Raw genomic sequence first — 17,994 nt, 5'->3', positions numbered from 1 at the left:
CGCGTCATAGAAGCATTCCCAGCCGGGGCTTGCACACCTCATGGAAAGTCTGATGTCACAAAGTGGGTAGTCAAGTTAGCGTAACCCAATGACTTTGTATGATAGATGCGCTATTAGAGCTTTTCTGGAGTCCCGATTCGGTTGCGAACAGAAAGTTTTTAAGTTTGCACAGACCTATGACTATACTCCATGTAGTTAATCAAGGGGGGCAGTAAGAGACTTATGAGGAGCAGTGGTCTGAGAAGGAAAGGATCATCATAGGAGTAACATCATATAAGTTGAAAATTCTCCAGCATCTGAGTCTGAAATCATCCCCCCCCGAAACCATACCAGACAGACAGGATGGCAAACTTGGAATCAGTTCGGCATCTCCTATCGATGATTAATCAAGAAACAGCAGAATATTTGGAAGCATGTACTCCTGAAGTGGTCTTTCTTTGCCTTATCAAGTGCAACAGCTGGGAACTACTAGCTAGATAGTCTTATCGCCAGTATACTTTAAAATCTCTAACCGACAATGATGTTTACCATCTTACTCAGTTTACACTACAGAACCTTAAGTGTACCTCCAGATTACTTGACCTTCCTCCCACATTTTCTACACCCTCGGGGGCACACCTGTCTGGTGAAGAATCTTTTTTTCTACTCCTTTGCTGCTTAGCATGGCCAACTCGTCTAGAAACCTTTGTGATCTTTTTCCCCTACAGTCCTGGTACTGTAACCGGTACAGGTACTTGGTTATTGGTTTTGTTTTATGTTTTGTTTTAAGTATCGCTTTGATACTTGGTTAGTTTTAAGTATTGTTTGATACTTGGTTTTGTTTTATGTTTTGTTTTAAGTATCGCTTTGATACTTGGTTAGTTTTAAGTATCGTTTGATACTTGGTTTTGTTTTATGTTTTATTTTAAGTATCGCTTTGATACTTAAGGAGTTTTACCAAAGTGTATCGATTGATACCTTTTAATTAGTTTCGTTCATGTTAAGACATGAACAGATTTGTGTATTTAAAGACCGCCTGTTTCTACGATAGAAAGGGCAGACTTCGACAGACAGTATTTCAATATACTTGGTTGAACGGTTACTTCTTTGTTCCTGAGTACATCCTCGAAGCCTCCTTTAGTTCTCAGCTCTCGCCTCCTCTCTGGAAGAGCAGGCCACCTGCCAACTATCGTATCTTTACCGATAACGTGATTAGCACCTTGCGAACACGTTACAGGTACAGTTTCAGAGGCTGTAAATTGAATTCTGTCATTCATTTATCAGAATTGGCACTTTTTGTTACATGATTTCAACTTACAACTTGCTTCTGAATATCTTTCAACTATGAAATTTGACTTCTTTGCCTCTAAGATTCATGCTAAAGAAGCACCCGTGAAGGCATACTGGAGATTTATTTACTGCACAATTCGAGAGATTTGCTATTCAACCCAGCAGCAAAAGGAGTGCTATAATGGCTATAAGTATATACATGCTATGAAATACTCCGCTGTAAAGGGATTGGATGGCATTATTTGTCATCTATGGGAACCATTTGAAGGAAGAAGGAATGATAATGCATTAATGTCAAATAGTAAACTCCTTTCTAGATGTCAAAAGTTTGCACCATCGTTTTACCTTTATGGAGATCCAGCTTATTGTCACGAACGTGGCTTAGCGAGAAAAGGGTTTTCACGTAACACATGGTTATGAGTTACAAGTATGTTATTGTTTCACGCATATGACCTATTCGGGTTATATGATTAGTTATGTGTGGGATTTGTGATGCTTTCGCACATGGCTCAAGTATGAGTCATGGGACATGCGCCTGACGAGTATGCCTTACGAGTATGCCTTACGGGTAAGCCTTGCGCATATGATTTATGTTTCGCACATGACCTCATTATGATGTCATGGGTTTCGTGCATATGACTCAGTCGAGTCATATGACTTGTTTATTGCGTTATGATTGGTTTATGAGTTTCGCACATGATCTCGCTATGAGGTCATGGGTTTTGAGCATGTGATCACTTTGGTCATATGACTAGCTTGTTATGATTTAGTTTCGCACATGTGACCACTTTAGGTCACATGACTAAAGGCGGGAAGAACACTATATAAGGAGGCCGATGCGGCCGAGGAAGATAGGTTCTTCACGCTTTGTTCTAAGTACTTTTCCTACTTATTACTTTAACGAATATAAAATACCTTTACGATCTTTATCTTTATTGCAACGTTATCGTTACGCCAAGGAAGGCGCTTTACGAAGAAGAGTTAGAGAAAGCTTATGATAGGCGTTCCCGGTAGAAGACAAGAGTCTTGTACTATCGGTAACGTAGGCAGAGGCCTAGAGCTATCGTAAGACACAAAGAAAGAAGAAGACAGGAAGAGAAGTATCGTTCCCCGTTGCCAAGCACTAACTATCCGAAGAGGGATCGTTACACTTATCCTGTATCTACAGCTTCACTTTTACTCTTTGATGGTTTTCAATTAAGTAAGAAGGAAAAGGAATTTAATAGAAGAATGTCATCATGCCAGACGGTAGTTGAATGGGGTTTTGCTGATATTGTATGCCTTTGGAGTGCACTAGACTTTTCTTCTACACAACATATTTATTCTTCACCTATTGGCATTCAGTATAGTATTGCTACTATTTTCACCAATATTCATATCTGTTTGTATGGCTCTGAAACCTTCTTTTACTTTAATTGTTGTCCTCCTACTCTTGAAAACTACTTGAAAAATAATTAATGAAAAAGAATTTGTAAACTAGTTAATGGATTTTCAAAAATGATGGAGTTATAGGAACAAGATAAGTCAAAATCGTATAGGAGAAGTTAGATGAAGAAAAAAGATCTCTGGTTTACATAGGTACAGATAGGAAGAAATCAATTCCAACAAGGTAAGTAATTGTCATGAATATAGCTTAGCACGGAAAAGGTTTTCACATAACTCATGATTATGAGTTATAGGTATCTTATGGTTTCGCGTATATGACTGATTTGGGTCATATGACTTAGTATGTTATGATTTGTTATATCTCGCACATGACTCGAATATGAGTCAGGGGATGTGCACCTGGCAAGTATGCCTTGCAAGTATGCCTTGCAAGTATGCCTTGCAGGTATGCCTTATACATATGATTTATGTTTTGCACATGACCTCGTTATGATATCATGGGTTTCACACATATGACTTGTTTATTATGTTATAATTAGTTTATGAGTTTTCGCACATGACCTTGCTATGAGGTCATGGATTTTAAGCATGTGACCACTTTGGTCACATAATTAGTTTGTTATGATTTGGTTTTGCGCATGTGACCACTTTCGGTCACATGACTATGGGTGGGAAGAACACTATATAAGGAGGTCAACACGGCCGAGGAGGATAGGTTCTTCACGCTTTGTTCTAAGTACTGTTCCTACTTATTACTTTAACGAATATAAAACACCTTTACGATCTTCATCTTTATTGCAATGTTATCGTTACACCAAGGAAAGCTCTTCATGCAGAAGAGTTAGAGAAAGCTTATGATAGGCGTTCCCGATAGAAGACAAAGGTCTTGTACTATTGATAACATAGGCAGTAGCCTAGCACTATCATAAGACTAAGGAAAGAAACAGAAGAAGAAGAGAAGTGTCATTCCCCATCGCCAAGAACTAACTATCCAAGGAGGGATCGTTACAGTAATATTGACAGAATACCTCTTTCTCAGTTCCTATTACCTCAAAAAACCTCTATTCTGCCCGAATATCCTCCATAATTGTACATAACTCTCTTAACTTACATTGAATCTCTATTAATTCATTCTCCATAGCCTCTATTTGCATCTTAAATTTCTCCTTACCTTTTTCTCATTTTGTTTCTTGAGCTTGAGTTAGCTCCAAAAACATCAACGAAAGCTTTGCTACTGGAAGTACTTGGCAGGTAGGATTCTGGAAGGATGAGGATGTATTGACAGGTACTTAGCAATGAGCTTGCTGAGTAGGAGAAATCAGTGGCATCTACAATACAGACTCAGGTGTACATATATGCTGTTGAATTGGTGGAGTGGCAGCTATTGTTCCAGAATTCTCTGGCACCCATTCTTTCAAGATACCACCTCCTGGAGATGTAGTAATATGTTCTGATAATCGACGACGTTTTCTGATGATTCACTGAGGATTTGCACTTAGGGATGCATTTTTGATATGATTCAAACTTAACTGCTCAGTTCTTATCATTCCTTGCATTGCCAATAGTCATATAACAAGTCCTCGGTCTCGCTCCTCCTCCTCAGCCTTCCTTTTTGCTGCGGTTTTCTCCTCTTTATCCTTTCTCACATCCTCCTTTAATCCCATTACCTTTTCTAATAGTGCTGCCAATCTGATCAAGTCACTTTCATTCAGCTAGAACTTATTGTTGGCAATTTGACATCCTCCCCCCGTTTCTTTCTATACCAGATTTTCTTTGAACTTTACTAAATCTATCAACCTCCTCTTTAATTTCACTGCATCTCAACCAATGTAATATCACCTCTCTTCAAGTTGCTTCCGCACTTGTTCTCAATACTCTCCAGCTGACCACTATGGTGCTGAGTATAGATTGATATCGCTGATCATAGTACAGAGAGCTTTGCATGCCTCGAAACCATCAGATTGCCGAGTATTGCGGTCTCAACGTGCGGCTTGGATTGGGGGATAAAACTCTGCCTCCGGAACTGTATTCACAATGTTTGAAAGATCCATCTCGAGTTGAGGTATTGAGGTTTGATCCTGACATGCCTGATCAAAGACTCTGGTACTCTTGATTTTTCTCTCATATATGTCACAGTTACACAACTTCCTTGTTTGGTTTAGTGGTTAGTCTGTGCAAACTTAAAAATTTTCTGTTCGCAACCGAATCGGGACTCCAGAAAAGCTCTATTACCGGTACGTAGACGAGCATGCATTGCACAGTATCGTACAGTACATACAGTACCGTACTCATACTATGAACGTAAATGCCATGACTTTTTTTTCTCTTTTTTCTCTCTTTTCTTTTCTCCCGAGGTGGGGGGGGTTATTGGTGGCCTTTTGCATTATGCTATCATACCATACAAGTAACTGTAAGTATGATATATGATACCAAGGCAAAGTGAAGACAACTGAACCAAGTTTAAGCTTCTCTCTCCCCAAAAAAAACCCGGTGTTGCCCGACCGATTCCACACAATCCATTCTCAAACAATTATATAATAAATACCGTAAGCAACTATCCTTGTCGTGTTCCTCCAAGGGGGTTGTGAAAGGTTCGCGCTAACCCAATAGTAGTAATGGAATCCCCACCCCCACCGCCGCAAACCCCCCCCCCATCTTGACAAACATGCCGTAACGAAAATGTGAGAATTCAATTAACCGCATTGTACAAGTATCATAGCCCTATGTAACAAGGGGCCCCCCTCCCAAAGGTATATACATCGTTTTTTTTTACAACCTAAAAGTGGCCATTTTCACAACCTCATAGGGCCAGGTAGGTAGGTAGGTAGTGGGTAAGGTAGGTCCACCTCAATTGGGTATACAAGTACCGTACAGTACTGTACATCGGGTTATCGGGCGGTGGTGGTACGGACTTCGCAATATATATATATTATAAAATAAAAAAAGTCAGCTGAATCAGGCACATCCAGAGTTTGTTGGTTACGGTAGTAGTAGTATCATAGGCTTAAATTTATGGGAAATTAGGAATCTTCTTTCAAAATGGGTACCTTTTTCCGCGGGTACAGTACACATAGTAGAGTATGATATCGTACAAATCCCGACAACTCGGCATGATGACTCGTGCAAGGGACGAAATTGAAAATCAATCGCAGCTAAAGAGACATATTAAGTCGCCAAGTTTCATTGGCTACGGGTACCCACCCACACAGCCAGCATTTTTTGTAATGACTCGCATGAAGGGGGGGGGGGTTTCTCGAACGAACTTGCTGCTGCGGATTTTTAGTTGGCGGTCAAATTCGGATGATTTTGGCTTTATGTTTTCACCTATCGATGATGACTTTGTGTCTGGGAGCTATAAACCATACCTGCCATACCAACCATGCCCGCAAGCACATTGCCGTTACCGCCCGCCCACGCCTCGAAAAGGAAGACGAAGAAGAGGAGGAGGAAGGAAAAAAGTGAGAGCCCTTTCTACAGGCTTGGGTTATATAGCCTCCAGGAAGCCTTCTCCCTTTTGTTCGGCTGATCTCCTTCTTTCTTGATTTTGTCGTCACCGCTACCACACGCTCCCACCAACCCACCCAACCAACCAACCAAATAGTCCACACAGCAAAAGACCTTTCTTCTGCCAGCTAGCAAGCTTGTCTGCTTATTAGTTCATTCAACAGCACCACCACCACCCAACAGCGTTTATAAATATCGATCGACAATTCGGTGATAAATTTAACATAGCAGAGAAGAAGAAAGCATGCCTGCGCAGGAGTCCATTCCCCCAGCGGCCAATGTCCTGGGGACCATAGGGACGGTGCTCTGGTGCATCCAGTTGATTCCGCAGATATGGTTCAATTATAGGAATAAGTCGACGGAGGGATTGCCAGGGATAATGATGTTGGTCTGGGGTTTTGGTATGTCCCGGACGCTTCTTGCAGCTTGTCAAAAATCCATTTCGTTCGATTACTGAGTTGGATGTGTGCTGTTTGTTATAGCCGGAGTTCCATTCGGAGCTTACGCAGTTATTCAGGTATGATATAAAATTAGTCACTTGTACTGTACCAGTACAGTACTCATAGATGATAACCATTCTATAATACCCAATTACCCTAACCAACCAACCAACAACCCTTCCCCCCTCCCCCACCAATCACTCCTCAGCTAACAACAATCTTATCCAAGAACCTCAACATCCCCATCCAAATACAACCCCAAGTCTTTGCCTCCCTCTCCCTAATCTCCTGGGCGCAATGCCTTCACTACTCCTCCGGCTGGGCCGTCTGGTCCTCCAGCCTGATAGCCCTCGCGGTGGCCATTGCCTGTGCGGGCACCGAAGTCGCGCTGATCCTCACCCTGCAGCCAATCTACGACCGCGGCACCGAGTGGCCCATGTTAGTCGTTGGCATTATAGCATCAATACTGCTGGCTGCAGGCTTGATTCCGCCCTATTTCGAGATCTGGAAGAGGCGGGGGAGGGTTGTTGGGATTGGTCAGTTCTTTTTTTTTTCTCTCTTTTGGAATTGGATGTGCTGGTGAATGAGAGGTGAGGGGGGGTGCGGGCTAGGGCTAGGCTAATAGGGACGTGGGTTGGGGCGGAGGATAGATTTCGTCTTCTTGTCGATAGACTGGCTTGGAGCGCTCTTCTCCATCATGAGCCTCGTCGCGCAAAATACCTTCGATTACCTCGGTGGGGTGCTATACCTCGTCGTCATCCTCCTCGAATCCGGGATATTCATCTCGCACTGGGTATGGCTATTCCGCACTCGGAAGCAGCGCAAGGCGGAGAAGGAGGCAGGTGCTATCTCGACGGTAGCAACAGCGTTGTCTGAATCCGTCGGCGAGAAACCCCACGGCAGCGATATGGCGAGCACTGCTGGTAGTAATAATCAAGAAGTGGAACTAAAACAGGACGTCTAGCCTACTGCCAGTCACTGAATGTCTTTTTTTTCTTCTTTTTTTCTTCTTCTTCTTCCCCCCCCTTGATTCCCCCGCTGTATACATCCGTTACATGGTTTCTCAAATGTATATAAAATTTATATTACATACTAGCATCATGACATTGTCTACGAACTATCATTAGGATAAATCTAATATAGACTGGTACGACAAATCAACACTATCATACATACATGCTATGGAAACGATCCGGTGAAAACACCGTAGGCTGTGTCCTTGTTTAACTTAAGCATGACCGCAAGTCCCAAGTCGACGCAACCGGGCACGCTTTCCCGGGCACCAACGATCTGCAGCGTGCCGCACCGTACGCACCCGTCCCCGGAACAAGGCGGATCACCCGAAAACCTATATCACCCCCCCCTCCCCCCCGATCAATAATATCAAAGGCGGAAAATTATTTTCCACAACTTTTCCTCTTCCCATCCCAAACACACAAGTCTCATTTCCCCCGTTCAACCCGCTCTACCATTGACTATGATACCATCCATATACACATACACTCCCCTCCCACCAATGTTCCCCATTTCCATCCAACCATTTCAATTCAATCAAAGACCATCTACAACTTCTAATACAAATGAAAAATGACGGGAAGAAAAGTTAAAAAAAAAAAAAAAAAAAGCACAAAATAAAAGACTACGGTGCTAATGGACAGGTAACGTAAGTAAAAGTCAGATGTAATATATATATATATATATATAAATAAAATGGAAACAAAAGCAAAAGACTCCCAAACAAGACACCAATCCATCCGCATCCGCTCCATCCCATGGTAAAAAATTAGCAAAAACGCAATAAAAAGGAAGAGAAAAACCCGGTGTATAAGAGTATAAAAGGCCCTATAAGTGAGCAAAAAAAAAAAAATTTAAAGACAAAAGAAACACTGTCAATGGAATTTTTTTTTTATAGAAACTGAAAGGGGATAAAAAAAATAGAGAGAAATTCGCGGCCCTCTCTGCCATAGTGACGATGATGCTTTAGGCAATTTCTCTCTGTTGAGGGCGAGAAAGCCTTTTGTTGTGCCTGGTTGTTCGTTATGGTGATACAAGGATAAATGAAGGAAATGAAAGCAACTGAAGAAGAAAACTGTTCTTTACAAATTCCTGAGCCTTTTCTTCCTTTGCTGCTGCATCCAATTCCACAGGCTACCTTTCCTCGTCACGTGAAAAAGCAAAAACAAGAAGGGAAAAAAGTGAAAACGGAAAGTGAAAACGGAAAGAAAAAAAAAAGTGTTTGTTTATAAAGTAAGCCCCGAAATAACGCAAAACGTCAAAAAAAAGGAAAAATTCAAAAATAAGCCAGTGGGAAAGGGAGTGAAGTGGGAATACAAAAAAACTAGGGATAAAAATGATATGGACAATGCAGTTGCCATGGATCAATCCCGTTTCCGTATTAATAAGATATAACAGACCAAGAAACCCACATTGATTCTGAAATAGCACGGGGAAAGGGGGCAAAAAAGAAATGCTAGGGAAGAAAAGTAAAAATCACGCATTCTGAAAACCCACCACCGTTAATCCCGAGTGCAAAAACAAAAGAAAAAGCACAAAACAGGGGCCAACTGCAAATAGAGTTAAGGAAAAACAATCGATTACACTCCTGCGCCAGAGTCATCACTTTTTGTCATGTATCGACAATTCCATCGTACAAACTCAACTTTACCCCCAAACACCTGGCAACTAGGCGAAGTGTGGAAGAAAAGAGGGAAGAGTCAGCCTATCCACCCTTCCGGTCCGCTTCATTAACAGGAGGAGAATCATTTGTTTTGGGTGAGTTCCTCTTTTTGGTCTTCCGCAACTTGAATGCTTTTGAGTCAGACTTGGTCCCAGAGTTTTGCTTGGGGTTATTGCCGCTCCCGTTGCCCCTAGACCCACCAGAACTCTTGGACGACTTATCTGCTGGAGTGGGAGGTACCTGTGCAGAATGATTTCTGCCACTTCTCCTTCCACTATGCCCATTATGTCCAGACTTTGGCGGTAAAGTGCTGCTAGATTCCCTCTTCGCTGGAGCCAGCACTGGGGCTGGTACCGATATTGGCGCAGGTGTGGGGGATGGAGACCGAACCTCAGGCACAGGTGTCAGAGGTGGGGCAAGGTCTGCCTGTGAAGCGCCAGCCGTCTTGGAGTTAGTATTATCGGCAGGTGGAACCCTAGCATTGCTCCACAGAAGTTGCTCCCTGGCCGCGCGTTGGCGCAAGTTAGGCGACAGCCTAGGGGAAACGGAAGTGTCCACATCGTCGTCAGACGTCACTTGGGACGGCTGCGTGTTTTGGGGTGAAGAAAGGAGACTCGACGTAGAGACACTCGCCGAAGACGGACCATTGGTATATGTTTGAGCAGAACCGGTAAGCCCTGCCTCAGGGCCTCCGACGGCTGCTTGAATATGCACCTCGAGGAGCTTCTGGGCGAGGGAAGACGTATCGTTCTTGATGGCCTCCGTACCCAGAGATTTGTCGCCAGATCTCTCAGACCCGCCCGGGTCTACACCTGACATAAGTCCGTCGTACTGATACAGCTCTTCGGAAGGGAGCGGAAGGCCTGAATATGGAGTATCGGGATATGGAACTGAAGATGTCGAGATGGATCCATTGACAATGACTGGCCCACGATCCTCAAATGAGCCTGGGCTACCAAGTGAAATTGACTGACGATCAACAATAGACTTTTGCTCTATAAAGGGCTCCTCCTCTTCACCGACCGAGTCAACAACCGCCGGGGCACTCTGCAGTGACCCACCATATGCATAGTAACCAACGTACTCGTCCGGCTCCTCCTCGGGGGGGGTTGCTGGGTTTCCGTTGGAAGAATGGTCGGCAAAATCATCACCCTCCGAACCAGTAACGCCTGTTGCAGATGACCCCCCACGACCATAACTTGGCACCGAATACACTTCAGATAATGGGGGAGGTTGAGACTGGGATCTTGATCCCGCACTATACCCGTTATGCCGCCGCTGGCCAGCCCGCTGCCTAGACTCATTCATTCCAGTCGCCACCTGTGGAGCCATCTGTGTTGGGAGTTCACTATGTAAAGGTGCGGAAGGGTAGTAGTAATTCATCCCCCAGAGTTGCGCAAAATATGCATAGGACGATAAAGTACCCATAGCTGCAAAGTCTTGGGGTGTCAGTGCAGATCCATGGGCATTAGTAGAGGCACTAGAACTCTGGGTCTGAGTCTGTTGCCCATGCAACTGAGCGTGAACGTGAGCTTGCGCGAGCTGAGCCTGGGCTACACGTGCATGGTGAAATTGAGCTTGCAAAGCCAACAGTTGCTCCTGTGGAGTCTGGACATATCCGAATATCTCAGGTGACAGATAGCGATGCTGAAGAGGAACATTGTTAGAATGATTGTTATAATTGTTGTTACCAGGCTTCCGGTTGCCATTCCGGTTACCATTCATATAGTGTTGCGGCCGATTGCCTCTATTATTATATCCTCCCCGTGACTTGTGGTTAGGGTAACCACGGGTGAGGGTAACAGGGCGATGCACCGGCTGCTGGATCGGTACTGATGTATGGGGCTCCCCGGGAGGGAACTCGTACTGCTCACAAACAGCAGCCAAGTCTGCATCCTCCGATAGTATCTTATGCGCCCTCCTGAATTCCAGATGAAGCCCGCGAACTGACGAGTCATCAGCTGTGTTTCCCAGATTTCGAGTAAAGTTGAATGGTTCCTCAACACAGAGTCGGTTATTCTGAAGGTACTGCCAATTCTTTTCTTCCTTAGACAGAAGCTTTCCATGGCGGACTGATATGACCCTCTTCTCATAATCTAGCTCGTGCCCGTACTTTTTGAAAAAGGCAAAAAGCAGCTCCCCTAAGGTTTCCTTGTTATTGTGCCCAAACCCCTTTAATGTCTCGATATCGTCATCGAAAGATATATCAACACCGTTTATAGGGGGCCGTTTCTTGTGGGGTCTTTGATGTAAAGCGGGCAGGATAGGTGGATCTCTAGTCTGTAGGAAGTTTAAAATCATACAAATCCAGGTGTAGGAGCTCAAGGTTCCACCGCCAGCTACACCATGTGTCAGAATTTATTCGGGTGGGTAATACCAAGTTCAAACTCACCAGCATCGTTTAATACCCGTTTTTTTGTCCAATGTTTGATGATCATGGCAAGCGGTCGAACCCGCTCATCAATCTCAACATAGGTTTTAATCATCTTAGTATTATCCAAGGCCAAAGTGCTGTTGACATTCATGTCACATGCAACCTGATACTCAGGGTCCCAGATCTTTACGATTGGAACCTTGGCTCCAGGCACACAAACCACCCGTTCCATGCCACCTATGATACTCATTAGATCGCCGCCTTCTTATCAAAACAATATAATCCGAAGAACAAACATTTAGCAAGCCTCGCTGCCAAGTAACATGTCGACTTGAGTCCATCCCAACTAGTCTTTATACACACATCAACTGCACAAGGTTAGCCTAGTACTACCGGACTGTGAATAGGAACATACTATCTGAATCAATCATGCAAAGGTGATTCTCAGTTGATCCAAAAGCGTGCACTTGTATATCATGACCTGGCCACTCCCTATTCAGCAACCTCTCAAGTTTTTCCAAAAATCTCCGCCTCCGATCCCCGCTAGCTTCGCTCGGCTTCAATGTCTCGAATAAACTCTTTATATCTTCCGTAAATTTCCCTTCCTGTTCGACAGACAGCCTTTCGGCTTTTGGCTTCTCGTTTCCAAGCTTGTCGATTCCCAAAGAGTATGGCATCCGCCTTCGGATGTTAGCCAGCCCTGTCTCATAAATACATGTTCTAGGCGATACCACTGGCGCCTTCTGGATAGATGGAATTAGTGGCTCTGATGCCGCCGACCTTGGCGAATCAAGAGCAGACGTTGGTGAAGGGCTCCGAGAAGCTCCATTAGCCTGACGAGGATGGTGGTTTGGTGTAGAAGGCAACGAATTGGATTGGGCTGATGAACTTGCCCTCTGGTTTTTAAAAGGAGGCCGTGCATGAGATAGCGTCATCGGCGGTCCAGACTCGTTCCTCCTTCCAGCCATTGTTGGCAAGATATACTTTGCTCCAGACTGTTGCCCGTAATTTTTCCGCCCATTCCCCAACCAAGAACCACCAATCCCTTGCGATCTATATTGACCACCACGCTCCGGTGATGCTGAAACCTGACGGCGAGTTGCTCGTGACGATGGCGAACTGCCTCTAGCGTTCGTGCGCTGCTCGGTTGAGAAACTGCGAGGATGGGGCGAAAGTTCTGTATTAGGGGGTAAAAGAGGCAGAAATGGTGGGGAAGGTTGAGAAGGGGGATAAACGACTGGCTTGAGACTAGAAGTTGGAGATCCAACGGTATACCGTCTTCGAGAACCGCTCGGCTGGTTGCTCGGGCAAGAAGCTGCTTGTTGCGGACTTGGGGACGGGGGAACACCCGTTTCAACGGTCAACGTCATAAATCTCTAGTGACAAATGAACCAAGTATCTTTTAGCAGCAAATACTAATCCAGAAATCAAGTAACCACACAATAGTTCAAACAGTGTTGCTCCGTCTGACCTGAGAAGGTAATTGGTGACTAAAATGTACCGATAGTAAACGTGACGAGCGTAGGACACAAAAGTTTCACACTCAGCTCCAGGAGAGATAAATGAGGAATAGGTCAAGACCCAATATTCGGCCAGCGAAGCGTGGAAACGAGAGGAGGCAAATATTATAGAGGGAACCTTAAAGCTATGCCAGGAAACGGAGGGAAAGCGGATGAGTGGAGTAGACGAACCACTACGGTAGGGGAGGTTGGTGCCGAGCAATAGGGAAAGGGATGGAGGTTGGCGTAGCTTCGAGTAGCCTCTCTGGGTTTCGAAGAATAACCAGACCTGTTGGATAAGAGGCTACCAGATGCTCGAGGTTTTGAGTGGTAATAATAACGGTTGAGGCAGCAAGTTATTAAAACAGGAATTGGGGAGGGGGGTAAGAAGGTTGAGAACAAGAGGGGAGGGGGTGTGAGGTTGCGAAGAATGAGAGCTGAGGGGAGCGTGTGTATGGAGCAAGTGAGAGGTCTCTCCAGCAGCCGGCGGCTGACAGGGGCGACGCGGAGATGCTGTGTAAATACGCTACGGCTGGGAGGGTAGGGCACACCAGAGCGAGTAGGGTAAAAACGGATGAGCGAGTGTGTGTGCGTGGAGTTAGGAGGAGGAGAGGAAAGGACGGAGGGCAAAGGAAGTGAGGACGACGAAAACCAGAACCAGGTGCGCAAGCGAGCGAGCGAAGGCTCAGGACGGTCGGAGCAGGCAACTGGGAGAAAGGTGAGGGAAAGAAGGAGGGAAAGGGAAGGGAGTGTCGATTGAGAGAGCGTGGGTGCCTGAGTGGAGGGAGAGTGGAGGTTGTGAGCCCTCTGCGCGAAGTTGGTCGAAAGCGCTGCCGCAGCAATTCTAAGTACGATACGGTACGGCGGTCTGCGCAGAGAAATCATCACAGCGAAAAATCACGACCACCAAACAAGTACGGTAGATAATATCATAATATCGTATTACTATCGATGGCGATACTTGTGCACTCATACCTACATGCATCTTGGACAGAATGTCATAAAATACAAAAAAAGCGTATACACACACACACAGATATATATATATATATATATATATACAACAATCATGAGAATTCTCTAGACGTGCACAGTAAGTAAGTAACTGCACACTTATCCCTGCTACAATCTTTGCTTCTCCCCGTTCACTTCGCCTAAATCAATCCATCCAAATAAACAAAACAAGACGGTCAGAGATTTAGATGGTTTACACTACAAGTGTAGTATTATCTCCCCATCTTATACTCCCCCTTTCGCTTGGCCCGTTTGGGGACAAACGGTCTTTTGGGCACCGACCGTAGAGTATACCGGTAGATATAGACTATTCCTTTCATACTATTCATTCTCTCGACCCGTTTAAAATATATCTCATCTCACTCATACTATGCCCGCTGTGATTATCTCTCCCTTTTACTTGTCCTGTCAACATTCCCCCGTTCCCCGGGTCCCGGATGTGTTCACTTCCTGGAGATTTGGTAACCAAATTCTGTACGAGTAAAAACAATAAGATGTGGTGCCCAGTGTTACGGTGCGAGTATCTCGGCTTGACCGTCGATCTAGGGTGCTCTGTATGCAGAGTATATTACAACCTGCAATACGTGCTGATACGAGTACCGAGCTCTAATCAATCAGGGGAAACAGATTCTCCATCACAGATGTCGTGGTTCCCCATTTCTCCACAACACATAGCACGCCACCCCAAACAACTCGACTCAAATGCCATGCAATTAATATAACCTTACACATGCCACCGGTACTCGTACTGGAGCAGAAGAGGAAGAAAGAAAAAGAAAAAAGGGGAGAAAAAAAGAGATCGCCGTGCTGTGCTGTGCTGTGCTCCAAACGAGGGGGAAAAAAGGCCGAGTGAAAAGAAAGAAGGTGGGAAAGAAAATAAAATGTATGATAAGGTGCCAAACGGGAAAAAGCAAGGAAAAATAAAATAAGAAATCACCACCTCATTCATGAACTACAAGTACGATCTCTGGTAGGCTGTGAATTGAATCGAAGAAATTTGATGCGCTCTGTGAACATAGATCTCAAGCCCCATGGCACTTGTAGCAACAGTACGGTACCGCATCCTGGGGGTAGGTTGAGCGACCCCGGCCTGCAGACAGGCGCACTCCGAAAACAAATGACTCCCAAGCGCAGGGCTCGCAATAAAAATTACGGTAAGCAAACGTGTGTTTAATATCATAAATTTATCCTAGTGTGTATGTGTGTGTGGTCCATCAAAGTCGTGATGCGGAGAGAGAGGAACTGAACATCAAAGTGTGAAGGAGAGGGGGCTGCCGAAACAAGTCCTTGTGTGCTGCACTGTACTGTACCTACATCAGGCTACATGGATTTGAGCACGGTGGGCGCACACACCACCACCAGCCAAACACGCATTGAGAACGAGAGAGATCAATTCCACCAGTACTACACACGATACGAGTACTCGAGTACTGTACTGTACTGTAGGGATACTGTATACTGTATGGAAGGAAGAAAAGAAAAATAATCGATTGCTCGAGAACAAATTCACTCGCGAAAACAATTCTCCAACAATCGCACTGCAGTAAAAAAAAAAGAAAAGAAAAGGAGGAAAAGGGGGGGACTTTGGGAATACGGCTGACATTGTGCGTACGGGTGCTACCGTTAACACCCCAGCAAAACTCGGGTGCACAACCGGGAACAATAATCATAATTATTATTAGAGACTCAGCTACCCCATCCATCGTAGCCTACTAACTTAAACCCCGGCTGGAGTTACTTTTGAAAGGGCAATGCTATTGAATTCTTTATCCAAACACATGGACAAGAGAAGTTCTAAGCAGTCTTCTCTATAAGTACTGGTATTTGCCCGGCATTCCTTGGCTGTATCTCTCACGTTCAAAATTGTCAAATGACCTTCCAAGGAAGTATAAGGTTGGTGCGCCGTACCACACTCTACCCTTATTTTGATGGCAGGGCATCCATACTGTATGCTGATCGGATACCGCAGGCTTCGTTTAAGCCCCCAATTCCTGCGCTTGTACGATATTGCATTTGATAGGTAATGACGGGGTTGCAATAATGTTTCGCAGTTCGTAATGTTTCAAAGGGTTGGAGGAAGGTAGCTGGTGCCTTCCATTTAGGGCAGTCGCTAAGATTGAGGCATGGAGCTGCACTTGTATGATATGACAAAACACAAATCCATGGCCAGCGATGGGATTCATATAAGGGTGAGACTGTGACGATGATGATTGCAGCCATGATGATAATGATGAAAACCGCAAAAAAGAGATGGTGGGGTGGGGGAAAATAGCACAATAGACTATGGGAAAGATATCACCGGTATTTAAGTCTGAATGGATTTGATGGGTGAGGGTGAGGGTGCTGGTGCGCTAAATTGGCGACTGTCATTCTTTCCCACCCACAACCGAGTGATTTTTGCGGCAACGTTCTTGACTGCGGAGCACGATACCGGCATAATATTTCAGCGCCCGCCAGGGTCCACACCGTAATCCCCACAGATCTAAGATGACCAACTCGACCGAAGTGCCAGGATCTAGAACCGTTTCTCGATGGGGACAAAGAAGGACGCAAACCGTTGAAAACAAAAACAAAGGCAAAGGGTGAAATGTGGGGATCGCCGAGCCTGGTCGAGCCAGCACAAAGGAAAGGGGGGATTGACAGCAATCTCATGATTACGAGTAGATTAGAGCTCCGTGCCCTAATATGCGAGCACCGGTACCGTGCTCAAATAGTGCCTGGTCAACCTGCCGGGAAGAGTATCAGGTCGCGAGGATGCAGTGCCGGTAGTGCTTGTCCCAGGCAAGAAGTATCATACCCGAAAACAGGGATTGGGAGGTAATTATGGTACTGTACCGTACTTGTACAAGTAAAAAATCTATGCGTATCCAGGCGCCAATACAGAATACTGGTACTCGTATACACCCCCCCCCTGTTTTCGGATACCTCTTGCCTGGGACAAGCACCGTTAACGCAAGAATGATGATGTAAACCGCAAGGGGAGAGAAGAGTGCTGGATGGTGGACGGCTTGGGTGGAGAGAGGTAGGTGGGATCATACTTTTTGACGCTCATCTTCCAAGTGCGGGCCAGCTGACCGATTCACCGATTGGCACGAGAAGCGGGGATGAAATCAGGATACCAGTAACTTACTCGTACTGTGCACGAGTGCCATCAGAAAACCGGCTTTCCTCCCCGCGCCGATGTTGAACTCGACGAAGTCGTTCGACAAGAGGGAGGGGCTGGCCGACCACGGGATTTTCCAGACGCACCCGCAGACCGCAGGGCAACAGCTGCACGAGTTTCCCTCTGCTGTGCTGCCGGCAGTACTAAGTACAGTACGAGCACTTGTACTATACGGTACTTGTAGAAAGATAGATGCACCATAGGTCTATCAGACTCTCCAATCTGATGTGTCCGAACCAATGGGAATCAATGGGAATCGTCAATCTCGCCCTGCATTCTGAACCATAAGTCCAAAGAAGTCTCAAAATTTGACCCACCGCCGGCGGGCTTCCAGGAGAAAAAAGTAAATCAAGCACTCCCCATCCAGTGCTCACCGCCGTTCATCGACAAAAAATTCCTTGCTATGAATGGTACGGCATCCTCTTGAGCCTTTCAGTTGAACTGGGCCGCCCCTCAACCCCGTGGCAACTTGACTGTCCTCGACCCAGTCAGTCCTTCACATTGAATCTCGTGTATCATGCCGAAGATAAAAGTGCCAGCTCGGTTTTCTATATTAGCAGTGTATCCCTTCACTCCTAGCCACGCGCATTTCACCAACAAGCGATATCCTCCCCTCCCACCCCTTCCCACCACCACCCCTAGCCATACCAGGATCTCACTCACTCAAT

The 17,994-nt window shown here is 45.3% G+C and overlaps 2 protein-coding genes; one reads left to right on the top strand and one right to left on the bottom strand.

Annotated features, from left to right (window-relative positions):
• Window positions 1–6,020: 6,020 nt before the first annotated feature.
• On the top strand, window positions 6,021–7,563 carry GSTUM_00000062001 (uncharacterized protein; the record flags this gene model as incomplete). XM_002835295.2 has 4 exons in its annotated part: window positions 6,021–6,560; window positions 6,642–6,676; window positions 6,829–7,135; window positions 7,250–7,563. The coding sequence occupies exons 1-4, from the start codon at window positions 6,404–6,406 to the stop codon at window positions 7,561–7,563; spliced, it is 813 nt and encodes a 270-aa protein (XP_002835341.1). The 5' UTR covers window positions 6,021–6,403.
• Window positions 7,564–8,263: 700 nt separating this feature from the next.
• Window positions 8,264–12,618, bottom strand: GSTUM_00000060001 (uncharacterized protein; the record flags this gene model as incomplete). XM_002835294.2 has 5 exons in its annotated part: window positions 8,264–9,399; window positions 9,477–11,615; window positions 11,669–11,887; window positions 11,947–12,018; window positions 12,066–12,618. 5 exons carry the CDS (start codon window positions 12,616–12,618, stop codon window positions 9,359–9,361), a joined length of 3,024 nt encoding a protein of 1,007 aa, XP_002835340.1. The 3' UTR covers window positions 8,264–9,358.
• Between the last annotated feature and the right edge of the window lie 5,376 nt (window positions 12,619–17,994).

This window comes from Tuber melanosporum (assembly GCF_000151645.1).
Source record: "Tuber melanosporum whole genome shotgun sequence assembly, scaffold_102, strain Mel28".
In the NCBI taxonomy this organism is placed as follows: Eukaryota; Fungi; Ascomycota; class Pezizomycetes; order Pezizales; family Tuberaceae; genus Tuber; species Tuber melanosporum.
This window is presented reverse-complemented; position numbering and strand designations above follow the sequence as displayed.